This window comes from Panthera tigris, chromosome B1 (assembly GCF_018350195.1).
Source record: "Panthera tigris isolate Pti1 chromosome B1, P.tigris_Pti1_mat1.1, whole genome shotgun sequence".
Taxonomy (NCBI): Eukaryota; Metazoa; Chordata; class Mammalia; order Carnivora; family Felidae; genus Panthera; species Panthera tigris.
In genome coordinates, this window is record NC_056663.1 from 203,247,860 (window position 1) to 203,266,486 (window position 18,627).

The window sequence follows — 18,627 nt, forward strand, 5'->3', positions numbered from 1 at the left end:
ACCCCTGGCCAGAGTTCCATCCGCAAGGACAGCGGTCTCGCAAGGGACACAGGCTGACCGTCACCCAGGCTGTTGACAGTTTGCTTTTCCACACGAGAACCTTCGTCGTTTGGGTTCTGACCTGTGGTCGTGAGGTGGACACTCAGTCCCCCGTGGGGACCATGGGAACCGAGGGGCCACGTGGAGGAGAAGGCAGGGTCGCGGGGGCAGCAGTGCGGGGTGGGGTCAGCCTCCAGCCGAAGCCAGGAACCTGCAACGTCATCAAAACCAGAGCAACTCCAACACTTGAACTGAAGGGAAACTTTATTAGTCTTCTTGTTAAAGCAATCTAATTTAAAAACGAGCTGAAGTTAAGAAAAAAGAAAGAACACGACACCTTCCACAGACAGACAGACAGACAGACAGATAAACGGGGCAGGGGTGCTGGGAAGGGGCCTCCTGGTCAGATCTTCTCCATCTTGGAGATGAGGTCATCACAGATTCGGGTCAGTTCCTCGTTTTCCTTAGTCTGAAGGAGAAAAACAAATAAACAGGGGTTTGACTTTTTTAATATAAAGATTTTAGCGTCCACATCTACCGTAGAGCTTGAGCTCGCGACCCAAGATCAAGAGTCATGCGCTCCACTGCCACTGCCCAAGCCGGCCGGCCGGCCCGGACCCCTGGCTTCTACACGATTCCCGGGAGTAGACCACGGGGCCTAGAACTAGAAGGCCCGGTGCTAGAAGGGACTGGCGACCAGCCCCTGCTACGGGGCAGGTCCCCAAGCCGGGAGGGTCCCTCCCTTCACGTCCCACCCGGGGGCCGGGGCCCCACGTGCTCGCCTTCTGCTCAACCGTCTTCTCCAGTGACTGGACGCGCGTCTGCTCCTTCCTCAGGCTGGCCTGGAAGGCCAAGGCCTCCGCCTGGGCCTTGCTGCGCACCTGGGCGATCTCCTCGTTGGCGCTGGAGACGCAGAGGGCGGGGCTGAGACGGTCAAGGACCGGGGTCCGGGGGAGCTGGAGGGTCTCCCTCCCCAGGCTGGCCGGACTTTTCTCCACCCATTCCCAGCCCCGCTGGGCCCCTCGCGCCACCACTCACCGCTGGAGTTTCTCCTCCGCGTGGGCCTTCAGGGCCTGGTACCGCCGGGCCTCCTTTTCAATTCTCGCTATGTAATCCTCCACACATCTCTTCAGCGACTCTTCGTTCTTGAAAGAACGAGCAGACGTGAACCGCTAACTCTGTTGGAGCCCGTCAGGCCTGGCTTTTGGGGGATCCCGGGTCAGGTGTGGACGCGCCCACGACCAAGGGGCTCTGGGGTGTTAACACAACAGCTCTGACAAGGCAGGCTGCGTGGACGCGGCAGCGGGCCTCCCCTCCCGGCTTCCGTGGCCGCCCGCAGCCCCCCTACCCACCCCCCTCAGCCTGCCCGGCACGCAGAGCCCACGGGTAGGGCCCCGTCTCTCCGCTGACCACGGGCGGACACCAGGACACGTGGACAGGGCTGTCTACCTAAGGGCCACGTGGGGACAGCCGTGCGGCCAGTCTTCCGCCTGGTTTCGGGCAACGACAGAACCCACAGATGAGGAGCAGGGGTGTGGCCAGGGGGAAGGCTAGAGGCTGAGGCCCCATGCCCCCGGGGTCCCACGCCGTCCCCTGGCCCCATGTTTAAGAACAGCGTTGGCTCCTAAACCGTCTCCCGGTTGTAGAAGGTTCTCTGCCGGCTCCCTCCACGCAAGGAGTATGGCCCGACGGCTCTCGGGTCCCCCCCTGCGTCAGGCTGCCTTCCCCCCCCCCCCCGCCGGCCCCCGCCCTGGGGGCTGCAGTCAGGCCCCCACACCCCCTGTGCTGGTGCTTCACGGCAGCCGGGCTCGGCCGTGTCCCCCGAGTCATGCTCCGCCTTAGTCCTGGGCCCGAACCTCCACCCGGTCCTTTCCTGAGGGCTCTGCTGCAAGGACACTCGTCACTACGGGGATCAGGCGCCGTCGGCCTGTGGCAGTGCCTACCTGAGGGCAGTGCGGGGGTGGACGGGCCTGGAGGGGAGGAGGCAGCCGGGGGGGTGGGGGTGGGGGTCGGGGTCCTCCAGCAACGACAGACCGGCCCCGGGCGGCTTCCCCCACCACAGCTGAGAGGTGCAGGCACACCCCACCCCGGTCCCTCACCTGCCACCTTGTGGGTCTGTTTCTATGGACTGTGACCCTGGCTCAGGTGTTTCCAGTCTCCTGTGCTAACTAGTCAGCCATCTTTCAAGGAGTTTTAAGCTTTAAGGACTTTCTTCCGCACAGCAGGAACACCACCAGCTGCCCCAGAGTCATGGTGAGACAGCGCGAGCTCGGCCTGGTCCCCGTCCTCCAGGGCCCTTCAAGTCCCCACTCCTCACGGCAACAGGCCCTACCTTTCAGCTCTCTGTGTGGCTGGCTCCCTCCTGCCTGGCAGGTGGCACCTTCCAGGCCCCGTCCGGCCCTCCTCAGGGGCCTCAGGCTACCGCTCCCACCCCCGGCACAGGCCGGTCCCAGCATCTCGCAGTCACCGGGCCGTCCCTCTACCACGCGTGAGACTCCCTCTGCCCTCCTGCAGGCCCACCGTGCCCAACGGGCCAGGCCCTCCTCCAGAAGGCAGCCGCCTACTCCTTGGGGCCCGCGGGGCTCTGCCTCCAGTCTGGGCCCCTCGGCGCCCCTGCTCACGTGCCCGCACGTCCCTAGGCACCCGGTGGACTCCCCACACCTGGGCCCCCGGCGAGGAAAGACCTAGCCCGGCGCCCAGCTGAGTTATCTTCGTGGAGAGACTGCAGCTTCCTGGACAAGGTCAGGACACAGGACGGGCCTGGTCGGGGGCTGACCACAGCCCCCCAGGGACCCTCTGGGGGAGGACAGGCACATGCCTGCTCGCCGCCACCTACCGTGCGGTACCCCTCGATCACCTCCTTCTGTTTCTCAAACCGCTTGAACAGGTCAGAGAAAGACTTTTCCATGGAGCTCAGGTCTGCAGTCAGCTGCTCTTTCTCCTTTAGAATCTTCTGGATCTCAGCTTTTGCGAGTTCCTTCTGTTTCTGAGCCTCCTCTTGAGAAAAGAGGAAGGGGCACTGGGGATCAGAGGAGCACAGGCGAGGGCAAGCAGGGGTGGAGGGGTGGAGGGGTGGAGGGGTGGAGAGGCGGGCGACCCCACCCATGGTCCTGCTAGTGACTGGGTGACGGGGCCCCTCTCTGGGGTGACCTTGCAGAGCAGGGCCTGGGGGGGGCACAAGTGCCCGGGAACAGCCGTTGCCTCCACAGCAGCTGCGGGTCAGGCGACAGGAACCTAGGGTCCCACGGAGCCTGCAGCCACCGGTCTGTCCCCACTGTCCGTACTGCCGGGGAGTGGGGGGCTCCACGGGGCTCAAGACTCTGCCCCGGGTGAAGACTGGCCCCTCCGAGCCCCGCCTGACACATAGCCCCCTGGTGGTGCAGGGGCAGACCGCAGAGACAGCGCCCAGGGCGGCGTGCTGTCCTGATGCCTGCAGGGGCCCCAGGTACCCGCCCAGGGTCTGGCCCGTTTTGGGGCTGACCAGCACCAGGCCCATGGCACCGCCGGGGCTACAAGGTGCCAGCACTCACCCATCGCCTGGTACACGATCCCCTCGAACCCGTCCATTATCTTCCTGCGGGGAGAACAGACGTGTCTGTGGCGGCCCGCGGCGGGTACCCCGAGCTGCGCGGAGCCGGCCACGGGCCTTACCCCATTTCCAGGTTTTTCGCGTGGAGCGTCTCACACCTGCTCCTGAGCAGCACGTTCTCCTGTCGTGTGGCTTCCACCTGCACAGACCACACGGCAGGTGGTGAGGGGTGAGGGGTGAGGGGGGATGGGCGGTGGAGAGCCCTGCAGGGGCAAGGCCAGCTGGTACCCAGAGAGAGCACAAGTCCCCTGGGGGCATCGTCTGTCAGAGACGGGCGGGTCCCCCTTGGTGGGCAGGCATGTAGCAGGGGTCCCCGCAGCCCCCGGGAAGCATGCCTGTTTGTGGGGGATGCCTCCCGCTATAGGCGAGACTGAGAGAGCAGCCAGCAGAAGGGACGGGGCCAGCTCTGAGCAGGGCCAGGGGGCCAGGGGGCCAGGGGACTGGACAGGACGCTGCTGCTGGCAGAGGATGTCCCCATCTGGGCCCCTCCCAGCAGAGGCCTGGCTAAATACTGCCCAGGGGATGGTGGGGGCAGCGAGGGGACTCGGGGGCTCAAGGTCCAGCGGTCCTGCTTTACGACCCCTGGGGTGGCTCAAAGCAGTGCCATCGGAGGACACCCGAGACCCTCCGTGTGCAAACAGGTGCTCCGTGAGATGCCGGGTGGGAATACGGGAGCCCCAGCAAGCCGATACCCACGACCCTCCCTGCAGCCGCACGAGGGGAGCCGGCCGCCCCACGCCTCGTCCTCACCGCGGCGTCCATGTCCTTCTGGCTATACTGTGGCACCTCCACGATGGAGCCCACGATGGGGCCCGTGGGCAGCAGGGGACCCCCAGGCCCGAAGATGCACGGAGGGGCGTCCGGCACCTGCGGGGGTGGGGAGAGGGGACACAGCAGCTGGGCCACATGCTCTGACACGCACCTCCAGCTCTACCCTGCCATCGGGGGAGAGGCCCGCAGAGGCCGGGGGCCTCTGGTGCCGCACGGCGACCAAGGGGCCCTCACCCCCCCCCCCCCCCCCGCATGAAGTCAGGCCCTTGACAAGACGCATTTGTGCGTCACTTACGGCAGCGCCCGGGGCTCCTAGGAAGTCGAGGTCTAGCAGCTTCGCCGCGGGCAGGCTTCCCGAGGACGGCGCAGCCACGTCCTGTGTGCTGAGACCCCACGAGGGAAGGTAATCGCACCCGTTTCCCCCAAAGCCCAGAGAAGAACCGTCCTCGGGTTGGTGGGTCGCATGGCCTGTTGCAAGTGCTCGGGCTCGGCCTCTTGACGGGCACGGGGACGCGGGCACTGCACAGACACGGGACGGAGAGGGCACCCGAGCGCCCACGGAGCCTCATGAGCAAGGCCGCCCGGCCGTCCCGCCCACACCTGGCGGCTCCCGAGGCCGAGCCACAGTGTCCCCACTTGGTCCGGAGACCTCCCCTGCTGCACGGGGCCCACGGCCACGGTGGGGGGCGGGGGCTACCTGCTGGCGTCCGGGGCCGCGGGCACCGGTCTCTGAGGGCTGTCCTTCAGGAGCGGGTCAAACTTGAGGTACAGGGACTGTTTCCTCAGGGCTGACTCCTTAAACTGAAGGGACGGGCACGTCAGCGGGGTCGCAGAGGTCCCCGACAGGGGGACCACAGCACACCAGGAGCCGCCACCCCCCGGGCGGCGTTCACGTCCACACCGGGGCCCGAGACGGGGCCCCGAGGGGCCCCCGGGAGACCCGCGCGGCCGTCACCACGCCGGCCCCGCATCCCGCGAAGGTGCGGAGGCCGCCGGTGCCCGAGCACAGGGACCCGCGTGACCTCGGGGGCGCGACAGCGGCACAGGGCCGCTCTGGGAGAGCCGCGCTCCGGGCGAGGCTGCCGGGGCGGCGCCGGGGACTCACCGAGGACCTCCCGAACTGCTCCAGGTAGTCCACGTCGGCCCCCGTGCCTAGAACTGAGAGGCGGCGTGTCGGCGCGGCGGGCCGGCCCGGGCCGTGATCCTCCCCCACCACCCCTGCGGCCGGGAGCGAGCACCCTTCACGTTGAAGCGGGGTTCCTGGCCTCTAACGACGCTCGGGGCCACGTCACGCCGTGGGGCTGTCCCGTGTGCCGCAGGGAGCAGAGCGGCAGCTCTCGGGGCGGGACAACCCGGGGTTCCCCGGGGACCGGACCGCCCAGGTCGGGAACTGCTCTCCAGAACCGCTGTCCAGACTCCTGGAGTTCCTGACGACATCCCCCCGTCCTTAGCAGGCCTAAGGGCGCCTCGCACCACACGGACTGACCCACGTGAATCGAAAACCCAAACAGAACAACGCGAAAGCCTTGGAAGCCGGTGGGCAAATCCTCACGGTGTTGGATTTGACCATGGTTTCCTAGACCTCAGGCCCAAAGCACCAACAACGAAGGAAAAAACAGGTAAATCAGACTTCCAGGTCAACGTTTGTGCTTCAAAGGAGCGAGAAAGAAAAGACAACCCCCAGAAAGAACATTCTCCGAGCCCTAGATCTCACAGGAAACCCTTAGCGGGGACAGGTTTGAAACCCTGACCGGGTAACAAAGAGGAACACTCCAGGAAGACAACAGAGTACCCAGCAGGCCTTCCACAAAACCTGTGAGGGGACGTGAAGAGATGCCGGTCCCCAGGGAGGCGCCGAGGTGGCGCCTCACCGCCGCCAGGACGGTGGGAATCGAAGTCCGAGACGCGCAGGTGCTGACGGGGACCCCCAAACACCGCGGCTGTACGGTCGCCAAGCGGCGCCGCCCCTCCGGGAAGCCACCCGGCGGTGGCCCCGGCACTTTTCACACACCGCGACCCCGGACCCGGACCCCTTCCAGGCGTACGCCCAGGAGAGGCGGAAAGCTGACGTCCACACGAATCCGTGTACACGGATGTTCGCGGCAGCCTTCTACCAGCCGTCCAGAGCAAACGGCCCACGCGTCCATCGGCCGTTGAGTGCTTTGCAAGCGTGGTCCGTCCACACAGTGGAACGATCTCGGCCGCGACAAGGGCGCGCTGACACCCACTACGACGTGGACGAACCTTGAGAACGTTACGTTCGGTGAAAGGAACCAGACACGAGACCCCGCGTCACGGGACTCCAGGGTCCCTGTGGGGACGCGGGCCTGCCCCAGCCGAGCCTGTCCGCGGTTTCGGGACCCCCGTACGGTGAGGACCCTCGATCATCCTGCCACAGACGAGCCCTACGTGCCACTGCCAGTCTTCCCTCTGCCCGGACGTTAAGCAACCGAAATGGAGACCCCGGCAGGTTGTGTCACGTCTACTAGGGCAACTCGATCCCACCCGTGTTGAAGCTTCAGAGCTTCCGGTCCGTCAGCCTGGGTGCTCTGTCCTAACAGCAACTCTGCAACCCTGTGAATCTGCACAGAACCTCCTGCGTGACTCCCGCCTACTCCCCTGAGCCTCCGACCTCCGTTCCTAAAAGTCCTTTCGGTTTGCGGCTGTGCCCCGAGAACGACCACCTTCTGCTCAACCCGAAGCCCCTGCGTGGATCACTTAAAGCCCAGGAAGAGAGCTGCCGGGAAGCCGCCGCCAGGCACAGGCACGGACGGAACGGCAGGCCTCCAGCAGGGACAGACCAGTGACTGGGGACAACGTACGTACCCTCAGCGGGGTCTCGGAAGTGCTCCTCATCCAGGTCCGAGGGGGGCTCTGGCCCGTGCGGAGGAGGGGGTGGCGCTGACGCACTGGCACGGCCCGCGGCTCCCTCCTGGAAGGAGGATGGCTCCGTGGGGGCACCCTGGGGCAGCCGAAGGTCCTGCACGGGACCCCTCCGTCACCCAGTCTTGTCTGGGCACTGTGTCCCACCCGGCCCCCGTATGAACGTGAGGACAGCACACACGTGCACGCGGCCCTACCTCGCCCCCTGCACCTGGGGTCCCTGCCGCGGTCTGCATCATGGGTATGTCATCTGCTGAGGCCGAAGGCACCTGCCTGAAGAGATGGGGTCAGCCGGGCCTGCACCCCTGTGCCCCCACCAGCCAGGTGCAGGGGTGAGGCCTGCAGCCTGGCCCACCTCAACTGCACAAGAACCACAAACCTCAAAGGACAGCCGGGCCAGGAGCTCCGGGGCTGTTTCAACTCAAAAAGCAAACCCCAAGCCTTCATTTTTCACTAGGAAACTGGCAAAACACACTGGAGGGAGGGGAAGTGAGTGCTGGGGCCGGGAGGCCCTCCCGGTGTGGTTCCAGTACCGGGCAGGTAGGGTGCACGTGCCAGAGGGGCAGTCCCCGGATGCCCACCAAGGCCGTGTGTACCAGTGTGGGGGCCGGGCACCAGCTAAGCTTCTCTCGGGGACCCAGCACTTGGTGGCCACTCAGCAGCCATCTCCAGAGAGTGCGAGAGAGCATGAAACACCACCCCAAGCGTGGATGGCCACTCCACCGGCTTTGGAAGTAGACAGAACTTGCTAGAAACCTTTCTAGGTTTCCAGGTTCATTACAGATAATGCTCTTAAGAAAGCACAAAGACTTGGGGGGAGAAAAAAGTGCCTGGTTGGCTTTGTCAGTTGAACATCTGACTCTTGACTTCCATTGGGCTCTGCCCTGAGTGTGATGCCTACTTAAGAGTTTCTCTCTGCCCCTCTCCTCCTCTGCTTGTGCACACGCTCTAAAATTAAAAAAAAAATTGAAAAAACAAAATTGAAGAAACAAAAAAAATAGCACAAGAGTTGCCCACACCCCCGTGGAGTGGACGGAACGAGGCACCACTGTGTACTCCCCTCTGTGATCTTTCACCAGCCATCTAAGGTGGCCGCGAGCCCCCTCCTCAGTCTCAGGACCCACGACCGGCAGCCGCCTTGTGCAGCCTATGTATGCTCCGAGGCCCCTCCTCGGGGGCACGTGTAAGTGGCATCTCTGGCCTGGGGTCCTCTGGTGTGCTGAGTGACCAGCCACCCCACCGCCACCACCACCAAGTACTCACTGGCTCAGGGGGCAGTGCCCTGTGGCCTCCGGGCCGGCCTGCGGCTGCTTGGTCACAGTCCCTGCGGGCCTGCTCTGGGGGCACTCTGGGGATAGGGTCTGTCCTCCACTTTCAAATGGGTTAAAGTTCGGGTCATCCAGCTTGCTCCAATCCAGGTCGTAAGACCCCCGGGGGAGGGGAACGGGCCCTTCACCTGCCTCCTCGGGTGCCTTTTCCTGCCTCGGCTCTGGTATCCTAGAGGGAGGTTTAAGGCTGGGTCCCTTCCCCGCTTTCCCTCTGCTGACGACATTGGCAGACAAATCAAATTCTAGCCCTGTGGGCCCGCGCCTCCAAGAGGCAGCCTGCTGGCCGTCGGCTTCTTCCTTCTGAGGACTTGGGGATGTGACCCCTCCAGCGTTCAGGGGGCTGTCCAGGATGGTGTTCCCAGGACCAGAAGTGTCTTCAGGGCCAGCGGGGGCCTCGCCAGGCAGGTCTTCGAGGGGCCCTTCTCCACCTGCTCCTTTGAGGACAGTAGCAGGGGGCAAAGTAGCCCCGGCTGAGGAAGCAGGGACCTGGCTGGAGCTTTCTCTGGCAGCCCCACGGGGACCTTCCGTTCTGTCCTGGAGAGCCATCTGGGAAGGGTCTTCTAGGATTTCTGAGGTGGATATAATACTTTTCTCGAAGAAACAAGAACAAGCATTTTCCTCCAAGGCTTGCTCAGGGCTCCTAGACGTTTGTCCTAGAGATGCCACTTGATTTTCAAGACTTTCTGGCATCTGGGGAGAGCTTGAGGGACCCAGGCTGGCCAGGGGAGCAGAGGTGGGTCCACTGGAAAACGGCCCATCTTCAGAGGCTGGTCTCACATCCCCTGGAGGCAGGTTGGCATTGCCCATCAATGGTTTCTGGACAATTCCATTGGTCATTTTGGTGTCAACTTCCTTGGTGAACTGTTGGCTTTTTAGAAACAAACTTAGTTAACGCTAAGGAACCTGTTAGCTTTTTCACTAGACTTTAGTAACAAAACATGAGCTAAAGACAGAAGAAAAGAATGTTTAGTCGATCTTCTTCCTGGGATTAACTTTCTCAAGCGTTTCCTCCTAAGTCAACACTACTGGGCCAACTAGGTCACGTGGGTTTCCGAGAGACGTAGACAAACGAATAGTCACAGTTAAGGTTTTCTGTGCTAGCCTATCTTCCCTGTTCAGCCAGGACCACTAGCTACATAGTCAGGGACAGGGCACAGGTGGATCAAGGTTTTTCACTGCAGAGAAAGGCAAGGTCGAGAACTCTGCCCGCAGACACAGCAGGCTTTGACACCGAGAGTGTCCAAGCTGACGTGCAAGCAGAGAGGTGACCAGGGGGGTGTGAAACCAGGAAGAAGCCAGAGTGTCCTTCCTTAAAGATGCGATCAGACCTTTCATGAAAGAAACGCCCAGGCCGATTTGCTGGTGAAGGCACAGGAAGGGAGCAGACACGAAACTTAACCTTATTCTAAGCGTTTCATTGTCTGCTTTTCTACTAACAAATGACTCCCGACGCGAGCGCGCTGGGCACCACACTGCACACGCTTACAGAGGAAACCAGGAGGAACTCGACCAGACAGAATTTTCCTGCCGCGTCTGCTGGAGTGCTTGCGAACGGCAGCACACCAAGCAGCACCGACACTTACTTCTCTTTCTGGGCCCAGTTTTGGTGAGAATTTTCCAGCCCAACAGTGTCCTCCAGAGCAAAAGGAGCCTCGGGCTTGCTGCTCGTGCCAGGACTCAAGATGCGGTGCGTCTGTGGGTCTCGCAGAGGAGTCTGAAAAGTCACCTGTTGGGGAAGGAGGAGACCCGTTCAACAGCTGGCGTCTTCACCACTCTGCTGGCAGTGCCCCCCCCCCCCCGCCCACCCTGACGTCCCCAGGAGAACGAGTCCCAGGGTGACCTAACATGTGACACACGGTAGATGTGACACAGGCAAAACGTGCTTACTTTCATAGCTTTGACTACGCTCTTGGGTGGCACATTTTCTTTCTGGGACAGACGAAGCACAGATAATCTTCCGGTAGGTTCTGGTGGCGAAAACAGGAACTCACAGTTTTCTGCACTTTTGTCACCAGTGACGTTTTCATCGTTGCAGATCTGCAGACTCATCCTGGAAAAGCAAACAGTGCGTGTCAGCGTGAGGGCTGTGTAGTCCGGATGAACAGACACGACGACGAGCTAGCCCTGCAAGGCAGATGTCCCCTTCCTGCGCAGGTGGGTCACATCTCAGGCAGCACATCTTCTGCCAGGCAGTCCTTGTACTGCATCAGGGGACCTGCCGCCTCCCAAGACAAAGAGCTAGAAGGGCCTTCGGCCTGCAGCGCAAAGAGGAAGAATCGGGTTTTCAAAACAACTTGGGTTTTGTGGGTAAAAGTCAGAAGACGGGTGTGCTGGCCTCTCAGAAACCTGGGTCTCCCCTCAGGCCTCTGCTGAAGGCACCGAGGCCGCAGCACAGCTGGAGCAGGCTGCCAAGCTAGCAGAAGACAGGAAAGCAGAGGGGTGCTGTGACTTCTCTTCCACCACAGGCTGGGAACTGGGGGTACACCAGGGCCAAGGCCCAGAGGAAGAGCGGGACGAGGCAGCGACCAGCGAGGTGAGGAATTACTTGGTAGGGGTTGAGGAGCTTCTACATTGAGACTTGGGAGTCTAGAGACACGCACCAGGGACCTCCACTGAGGCCCAGGGGGCTCTAGAACAGTCCCCCTCCGCCCTCCCAGGGTCCTCATGATGGTTACCAGCATCACACTCCCAACCCAGGAGTCACAGGAGGACCTAGCCAAGGGAACATCACAGGTGTTTTGCTGGAGGCTGCAGCTTGAAGAGCAAGGCCAGGGTGGCTGGAACAGAGGGGGCAAAGGGGGCCTGGAAAGAGGCGAGGTCAGGGCAACAAGATGCCCTGGAAGATGTGGGGATGGGGCCGTGTGTGTGGAGGTTGGGGAATGGGCAGGAGGGAAGCGAGGGGTCAGAAGCTCCTGCAGACGGTCAGGGGTGGAATGACAGGCTCTGGCTTGGCCGGCAGGCCCACGAGGCACTTGGGAGAGGGAGAGAAACAGGAGGCAAGGACCACTCAGGTTTTTGGGGAACAACTGGGGAAAGCAAGAAGGGGGCAGGATGGCTGTGGGGTGGATGAGGGAAGGGTCTAGAGGACACCTTTCTGGCATTCTCTCCCCTGAGGAAGGTGGCCAGACCTTGGCGGGGTCTGTCGGGTTTGGCTTCCGCTGACGATGGCGGCCGGGAGCAGAGGCGGCCAGCCAGGCGGCCTTGTGAGCTGAAGTGTGGGGCAGGAAACGGGGGGGGGGGGGGGGGGGGGGGGCGGAGCTGCGTTGAGCAGGTGGGGAGAATCGGCAATACCGGGAGGGCTGGAGCCTAGGTTTCTGCGGCAGGTGCAGCTGGAGTCAGCCGTGGCTCCCAGGTGGGGTGTGGAGAAAGCAGCATGAAGCTGCCCCGCAGGGCCGGGAAGGGCTGGAGATTAGGAGCCCAGTCTCGGACACCACGCAGCGAGCCGGTGGTGTAAGGGTGGGAGGTGCACATTTGCAAGGCACGCCTACCGGTGGTATTTGAGGCTGGACGAGGTCAGGGGGTGATGGGAGGGGAGGCCAGCGGCCCAGGCCGCGAAGGACCCTGACGCATGGACCTCCCAGAGGGCGACGAAGGAGAAGGGAGGCGCCAGTAGGCAGGAGCCCACCAGGCGTCGGGAAGCGGGGAAGAAGTCAGCCAGCTCCACTCCCGGGCTGTGACCGGAGACCGACAGGACACGCGGGCTGCTAGGGGCCCCGGCAGGAAGGTGCCCCTGCAACGGCGGCCGTAAAAGCCGGCGGGCTGGGCTCAAGGGTGAAGGGGTGCCGTGTGGACAGGGGACACGGGAGCCTCCGGAGAAGCCGGAGAGGGAGGAGGTCCTGTCAAGGGCGGGCGTAGCCCTGCTGTCGCGGAGTCGGGAGCCGGGGCGCGGGACCGGGGGAAGAGGCGGGGATGGAGCCCCAAGCCCAGGACCCCGCCGCCGCCGCCTACCTGCCGGCGGCCATACAAAGCCGAAGGAGCGGGAGGCGCCGCCGAGTCCGGAACACCGTCCGCCCGCCGCCGATTCAAATACCGACGGTTGGCACCCGCGGCCAATCAGCGCGCGGCCGGGGGCGGGACGCACGGGGCGCCGGCGGCTCCACTTCCGGGGGCGGGGCACGCTGGGCGCCGGAAGCCGCCGGAATCGCGGCTCGTCTAGCTTGCGGAGGGGAAGGGAAGGGCTGCTGGCGGGCGGGGAGGTGACCTGGGCTCGCCGTCGCCCGGGGATCTCGGGTTCGGCTACGGACGCGATTGGGTTCCGCGGAGAGGCCAGGGCATGACAGCCATTGGCCCAAGCCGCAGTTTCCCCAGTTGTAAAATGGGGCTAGCTGAAACACCGCCCCCAAGGCGGGTCGTGGGATAGAGCCAAACCCTCGCGAGGACTGTCGCGGACTCGCGACTTCGGGCTGTCCTGTGCAGGGCGCTGCGACTCCACTTCCCAGAGTGCCCCGCGGTAGACCTGGTGGCGGGACTCCATTCCCCAGGGGGCCCCGCGTCGACGTGACGTCTTCTAGAGCGTCCCACGCCGATCTGTGGGTGGGGACCCACGGTCCAGAATGCCCCGCGGGCGGGGACACCATCTCCCAGAGCGCCCCGCGCCGGCCGGCGCCCACCTGCCGGCGCCCATCGGCTCGGAGCTGTCGGGTCTGTTTCCCGTCGGGTGCTGCGGGCCTCTCTCCCTGCCGGCTTCTTGGCGGCCGCGACAGCGCGATGGACAGCCCGGAGGTCACCTTCACGCTGGCCTACCTGGTGTTCGCCGTGTGCTTCGTGTTCACGCCCACTGAGTTCCACTCAGCCGGGCTCACGGTGCAGAACCTGCTGTCGGGCTGGCTGGGCAGCGAGGACGCCGCCTTTGTATCCTACCACTTGCGCCGCACGTCCGCCACGCTGCTGTGCCACTCGCTGCTGCCGCTCGGTGAGCAGGCCGGACCCTCCCCCAGAGAGTCCCCGGGGCGGGGCGCCGACCCGCGTCCCCCTTGGTGGACAGAAGTGGCCCCTCGGGCTCGCGGCCGAGTTCCGGGATCCCAGAGGTGGCTGGGCCGCGGGATTACCTCCGTGTGGAGAAGAGTCGGGGGAGAGTGAGCGGATCCCCGGTCGCCCCGAGCTGGGGAGAAACGACTGACCCCGAGAGCCGAGGCTGTGGGCCGGCCGCCCCGTGCGCTCTGAGCCGGGCCTCTCGCGTCCGCTGCTCCCAGGAGTGGAGAGGAAGGTGCTGGCGGCAGCTGGTCGCTTGCAGGTGGCGGAAGTGTAGGCTTAGAATACTAGCGGGGAGCCTAGTGATGCTTCGCCCAGCCAGGGCAGGTCGTGAGCTATTACGTGAGGCGGTGAGATTCCAACGGAAGGTGGAAGTGAGAAGGAGGCAGAGATGGGTAACCCCATGGGGGTGTCACAGGTGCAAAGGGCTGGGGCAAGACGCTTACACGTTGCCCAGGGGTTGGGCTGGGCGGTGATCCAGGTGCTATCCGGCCTCTCCGAGGCTTGTTTGCCAACTGGGCGGACACGGGAATTGGCTGGAAAGCCGGTTGCTGCCTGTGTGGGGGGGGAGTTCTCTGGAGGATACAGAGCAGAAGCAGGTCTGGAAGGGCTGGTGGCTGGCTGGTAGGGGGCCCTGTCTATGGCTCTGTGGACTCGGGAGTTTCTAGCTGCCGGCAGGGCGCAGCAGCCTGGGCTAGGTGTGGAGAGCCACCCGGAAGGGGCTGGGCTGAGGCCAGGCGTGAACAGGAGGGCTGCCTGCCTGATGGGGAAGGTGAGCAGAGGGGAGCCCATGGCAGGATGGAGACTGGGTCTTCGTGGTGAGCTGGTGGTCTCCATGACCAGCTTGGTCTCTCCACCTGCTGTCAGGGTAACCGTATGGCTTTCCCAGCCTGAGACCCCAGTACCCCTTAGTGCCCCTCAGATGAGGAAAGTGCAGTTCAGAACTTGGGCTCCTGGGAGGGTCGTGGGTTGGATTTCTGCCCCGGGAACTAAGGACCCCCCCAGTTTTCTGGAGTCCCTTTATCTACACCTTTCCTATAACCTGTGAGGAGCTGAGCCGTCACCATGCTGCAGACGGACAGAAACCAGAACTTGGGGAGCTGAGTGACTCATGCAGGTGGAGGAGATGATGCAGCCTGACTTGTGGCCAGTCCTGGAGTCTGTCTTTTAGGAACTTGTTTTGAAAAGCTTTGAAACGTTATTGTGTATTACCTGCTGCTACCTAGTAAGTTACCTTAAATGTAGCAACCTGAGCAACAGCAAACAGGTTACCATTATTTCTGGAACCTTAAGCGTGCCCACACAGGCCTTCACTATTTACTTTGTTTTGACATGCACATTGGCCTGGATCTGGCCTGCAGGGGCCCTGGAGCGTCCCCACGACTTTGTGCTGTGCGCCATTATTCTTTGCTTACTGTTTGGCACAGGACATCTGTGCTCCGGGATGGGCCACGCTCTGATTTGCCTCCTCAGAAGGGGTGGGGTTGAGAGGCCAAGGTCCCACCCCTGGGAGAGCCAGTGTGCAGCTCTGCCTTGGGGGGGGACACAAAATTCTCGTATTCGTTTTGGCATTTTTAGTTTTTCCTATTTCAGTAATTGTGTACTACTTATGTAAAACTGAAGATGTAAATTAAAAATGTTTTTTCCTCGTTTATTTTCCCGTTGTCATGGGCAAGGGTTGAACCGGGCCAGCCGTGGAGGCAGGTAAGGCTCGCCTGCCCTGGGGTACCATGGCCTGGCTGTGGGAGCCGACGGGGCAGAGGGCCAGGCCCGGGGCTGGGGATGAGGGGAAGCACCCCTCCCCCCTGGAGGTACAGGGACAGCACTGTGGCCCTTGGTGGGCACTATGAGGGGAGAACAATGGCTTGGCAGTCCCGATTTCCACTGAGACCCTCCCCATCCTTCGTAGGGTACTACGTGGGCATGTGCTTTGCAGCTTCAGAAAAGCAACTCTACTCCCCCAGCCAGGCCCCGGACACCTGGCGGCTCTTCCTCCTGCTGGCAGTGACCCTGCCCAGCGTTGCCTGCACCCTGATCTACTACTGGTCCTGGGATCGGTGGGCCTGCCACCCACTGGCCCGCACCCTGGCCCTCTATGCCCTCCCGCAGTCAGGCTGGTGGGCCGTCGCCTCCTCCGTCAACACCGAGTTCCGGCGGATCGACAAGTTTGCCACAGGGGCACCTGGTGCTCGCGTGATTGTGACGGACACGTGGGTGATGAAGGTGACCACATACCGTGTGCACGTGGCTCAGCAGCAGGATGTGCACCTGACCGTGACAGAATCGCAGCAGCACGAGCTCTCACCAGACTCCAACCTGCCTGTGCAGCTCCTTACCATCCACGTGGCCAGCACCAGCCCTGCTGTGCAGGCCTTCGACATCCGGTAGGTGTGCCTGTGGCTGGGGTGAAAGTGAGGCTGGTGCAGCCAGAGGCGGCCGGTGCCCGGGTTCCAGTCTGGCGCCTCTCTGGGAGGCCATGACGGATAGAGCGGGCTTTTCTGGCCGCCGCTCCTGCGGGACCCTCCCTCCAGGCGCCTCGGCCCCTCGCGCTCCCGGGTGTTCTCTGCTGCTCTTTCCATGTACTCTGAGCCGCCTTCCACAGCTCTTTTCGGGGGAGCACACTGGGGACATTTGGGGGTGGTACGGGACCAAGGCTTGGCGGCTGCCTTGGCTCTGGGGCCCAAGCTGGGGTCTTCCCATCCCATTCGGGCTGCAGCCAGTCTGCTGTCCCTCTCCCGGGACCCACTTTGGGCCTGACCCCGTTGAAGGTCAGGTGTTCTGTGTTTCGGCTGCAACCCCCCCCCCCCCCACCCCAGTCCCTCTTTGCCCTTGGCTGCATCCCTTTGGGGCGGGTGGGTGGTGCTGGTTTTGTGGGCTCTGGCTTCAGGGCTGTCTTTGCTGGCTGGTCTTCATCAGGCAGCTGGGCTGTGTCTGAGCCCCCTGGCGTTCTGGGAGGTCGTGGGTGCCGTCACCCTAGAGGCGCCTTGGCATCCCCATTAGGGACGAAGCCCCGCCCTGCAGAAGGGCCTTGGTCCGACGGCCCCAGCCCAGCAGTCCCCACCTTGTGCAGGCTGAACTCCACGGAGTATGGCGAGCTGTGTGAGAAACTCCGCGCACCCATCCGCAGTGCGGCCAACGTGGTCATCCGTCAGAGCCTGGGCGACCTGTTCCTGGAGACATTTGCTTCTCTGGTGGAGGTCAATCCGACCTACTCGGTTCCCAGCAGCCAGGTGAGGGCCGGGCGGGGTGGGTGGATTCCCACAGGCCAGGCTCCCTCGGGGGCGGGGGGTCGGGGGGGTGGGGGTGGCCCCACAAGGCCGCGCGGCCACACTGCTGGTGACCCTCTGGGCCCGCCCACAGGAGCTGGAGGCCTGCATTGGTTGCATGCAGACGCGTGCCAGCGTGAAGCTGGTGAAGACCTGCCAGGAGGCGGACGAGGGCGAGTGCCAGCAGTGTTACTGTCGCCCCATGTGGTGTCTCACCTGCATGGGCAAGTGGTTCGCCAGCCGCCAGGACCCGCAGCGCCCTGACACCTGGCTCGCTAGCCGCGTGCCCTGCCCCACCTGCCGTGCTCGCTTCTGCATCCTGGACGTGTGTGCCGTGCGCTGAGCCGGCCGGCTGGGCGAGGGAGTGGCCTTGGGGACCCCACAGCCACCGTGAGGAGCAGCCAGGCCTGCAGGCCCGTTTGTGTTATCAGCCAAGGGTTCTTTTTCCGGCATGATGTAGGAGGAGGGGAGGTTTTCTGCTGCAGCTCTGGCAGTGACCGTGGGATGGGGCTTCTGTGCCTCTGCTTCCTTTGCTTTCTGTTTCACCAGGTAGGACAGGTGCTGGACACAGAATCCGGTGCGGTGTGGGGCCTGCTTCTGGAGCATTCTGAGGCCACCTGAGCTATCTTCTGGGAGACCGGGAGTCCGCCCCTGTGGCTCTACCCTGAACCACTTGCCTTAATTTTATGCAGCACACTTGCCTCTTAGTTACGTACCGGACCCAGGTTTATCTAAACTGGTTGCAGTCTGTCCTCCAGGCTCCCATCTCCAAGCTGGCTGCTGGCCTTGTGGTGTTGTGTCTCCTCCGCACCCCACCAGGCTGCTCTGATGATCTGGGGGAGAGTCTGACGGTGCAGAGAGAGGCCTGGGGTGCAAGTCCAGGGCGGGAGCACTGTCTGGGGCTTCCTGGTGGCTGTTCCTGGATGGGGTGGCCCCTACCTGCTCCCTGCCTGGGGGAGATCCTGGGCTTCCTGTTAGAGGCTGGGTGAGGGGCTGGCTTCTCTCAACTCCCGCTCTTTAGTTGCATGCTTGTGGGGTTGCCTATCTCTTGGAGAGGCATGCACCTCCCTGCCTACTGCTGCCCCCATGAGTCCAGGGAAAGGCTAAGCTTCAGACTCCTGGTTAGAGGGGGCACTGAGCTGAAGACACACACAGCGACGTCCTACGTCCAGGCAACAAGCTTGTTGGGACACAGCACAGGGCCGGCCAGTAGGGTCCTCCTGTGTCAGAAAGGGATGTGTGCCTCTTCCCAATTTCTGGTGGCACAGTTGAGAGGGCAGTCCCGGGCCCAGCTCTGACAGATGTGGTTGCCGGAGGGGGTCCTCGCTTGGAGCCCTCACATTCGTAGTCCTAAGCCCCCTAAGCCTGGCTGTTTTAAGCAGGGGTGATGGACCCAGCCGTTGGACTTGCCCAAGGCCACACCGGAACCCCAGGGATTTGGCAGTGGAGGTGGCTCAGTTTTGTGGACCCCCAGGGTACTCTGCAAATGAAGGCCGGCCATCAGAGGGGAGGACAAGCCTAGCCTCAGCCCAGTTTCCGGTGCTGCCAAAGGAGGGCTAGGTCAGGTTATTTTTATTACAAAAGAAAGTTACTTAGTTTTATAAAGATAAACGTATTGTAGCTAAGCGATACGGTATTTAATAAAATGATAGTCTGAAAACATACCGACTTAAATGGAATATTTTGTTTTTCTTGATGTTCGAACTGGTAATGGGGAGAAGCCACCTGAGAAGGAGCAGCACTGTGCCCACTTCAACGTACCCATTTTTGCTTAAAATGA

At 62.8% G+C, this 18,627-nt stretch overlaps 2 protein-coding genes across 7 annotated transcripts; one reads left to right on the top strand and one right to left on the bottom strand.

The window, feature by feature from the left end:
- Positions 1–285: 285 nt before the first annotated feature.
- TACC3 (transforming acidic coiled-coil containing protein 3) lies at positions 286–12,663 on the bottom strand. Of its 4 annotated transcripts, none has more exons than XM_042985152.1 (16): positions 12,559–12,663; positions 10,498–10,660; positions 10,194–10,336; positions 8,546–9,478; positions 7,480–7,555; positions 7,226–7,331; positions 5,505–5,557; positions 5,097–5,200; positions 4,695–4,782; positions 4,379–4,495; positions 3,691–3,767; positions 3,570–3,613; positions 2,876–3,036; positions 1,078–1,184; positions 822–942; positions 286–508 (listed from the first exon to the last, which is right to left on the bottom strand). In XM_042985152.1, exons 1-16 carry the CDS (start codon positions 12,570–12,572, stop codon positions 443–445), a joined length of 2,373 nt encoding a protein of 790 aa, XP_042841086.1. In that variant the 5' UTR covers positions 12,573–12,663; the 3' UTR covers positions 286–442. The 4 variants fall into 4 exon arrangements, with proteins under 4 accessions (XP_042841086.1, XP_042841085.1, XP_042841088.1 ...); XM_042985151.1 differs by having other exon boundaries at positions 7,226–7,379; XM_042985154.1 differs by lacking the exon at positions 8,546–9,478.
- TMEM129 (transmembrane protein 129, E3 ubiquitin ligase) lies at positions 10,667–18,509 on the top strand. 3 transcript variants are annotated; one of them, XM_042985156.1, is made up of 4 exons: positions 10,667–10,764; positions 15,491–15,965; positions 16,652–16,811; positions 16,942–18,509. In XM_042985156.1, exons 1-4 carry the CDS (start codon positions 10,746–10,748, stop codon positions 17,188–17,190), a joined length of 903 nt encoding a protein of 300 aa, XP_042841090.1. In that variant the 5' UTR covers positions 10,667–10,745; the 3' UTR covers positions 17,191–18,509. The 3 variants fall into 3 exon arrangements, with proteins under 3 accessions (XP_042841090.1, XP_042841089.1, XP_042841091.1); XM_042985155.1 differs by lacking the exon at positions 10,667–10,764 and adding an exon at positions 13,107–13,522; XM_042985157.1 differs by lacking the exons at positions 10,667–10,764; positions 16,942–18,509 and adding an exon at positions 13,107–13,522 and having other exon boundaries at positions 16,582–16,782.
- Positions 18,510–18,627: the final 118 nt, after the last annotated feature.

Coding starts and splice junctions, on each gene's coding strand:
- TMEM129 (XM_042985155.1), top strand. CDS start 13,318: ATGGACAGCCCGGAGGTCACCTTCACGCTGGCCTACCTGGTGTTCGCC. Junction 13,523..15,490: donor CCACTCGCTGCTGCCGCTCG/GTGAGCAGGCCG, acceptor CATCCTTCGTAG/GGTACTACGTGGGCATGTGC. Junction 16,812..16,941: donor ACTCGGTTCCCAGCAGCCAG/GTGAGGGCCGGG, acceptor GCCCGCCCACAG/GAGCTGGAGGCCTGCATTGG.
- TACC3 (XM_042985151.1), bottom strand. Junction 5,201..5,504: donor AGCAGTTCGGGAGGTCCTCG/GTGAGTCCCCGG, acceptor CCGTCCCTTCAG/TTTAAGGAGTCAGCCCTGAG. Junction 943..1,077: donor GCGGAGGAGAAACTCCAGCG/GTGAGTGGTGGC, acceptor CTGCGTCTCCAG/CGCCAACGAGGAGATCGCCC.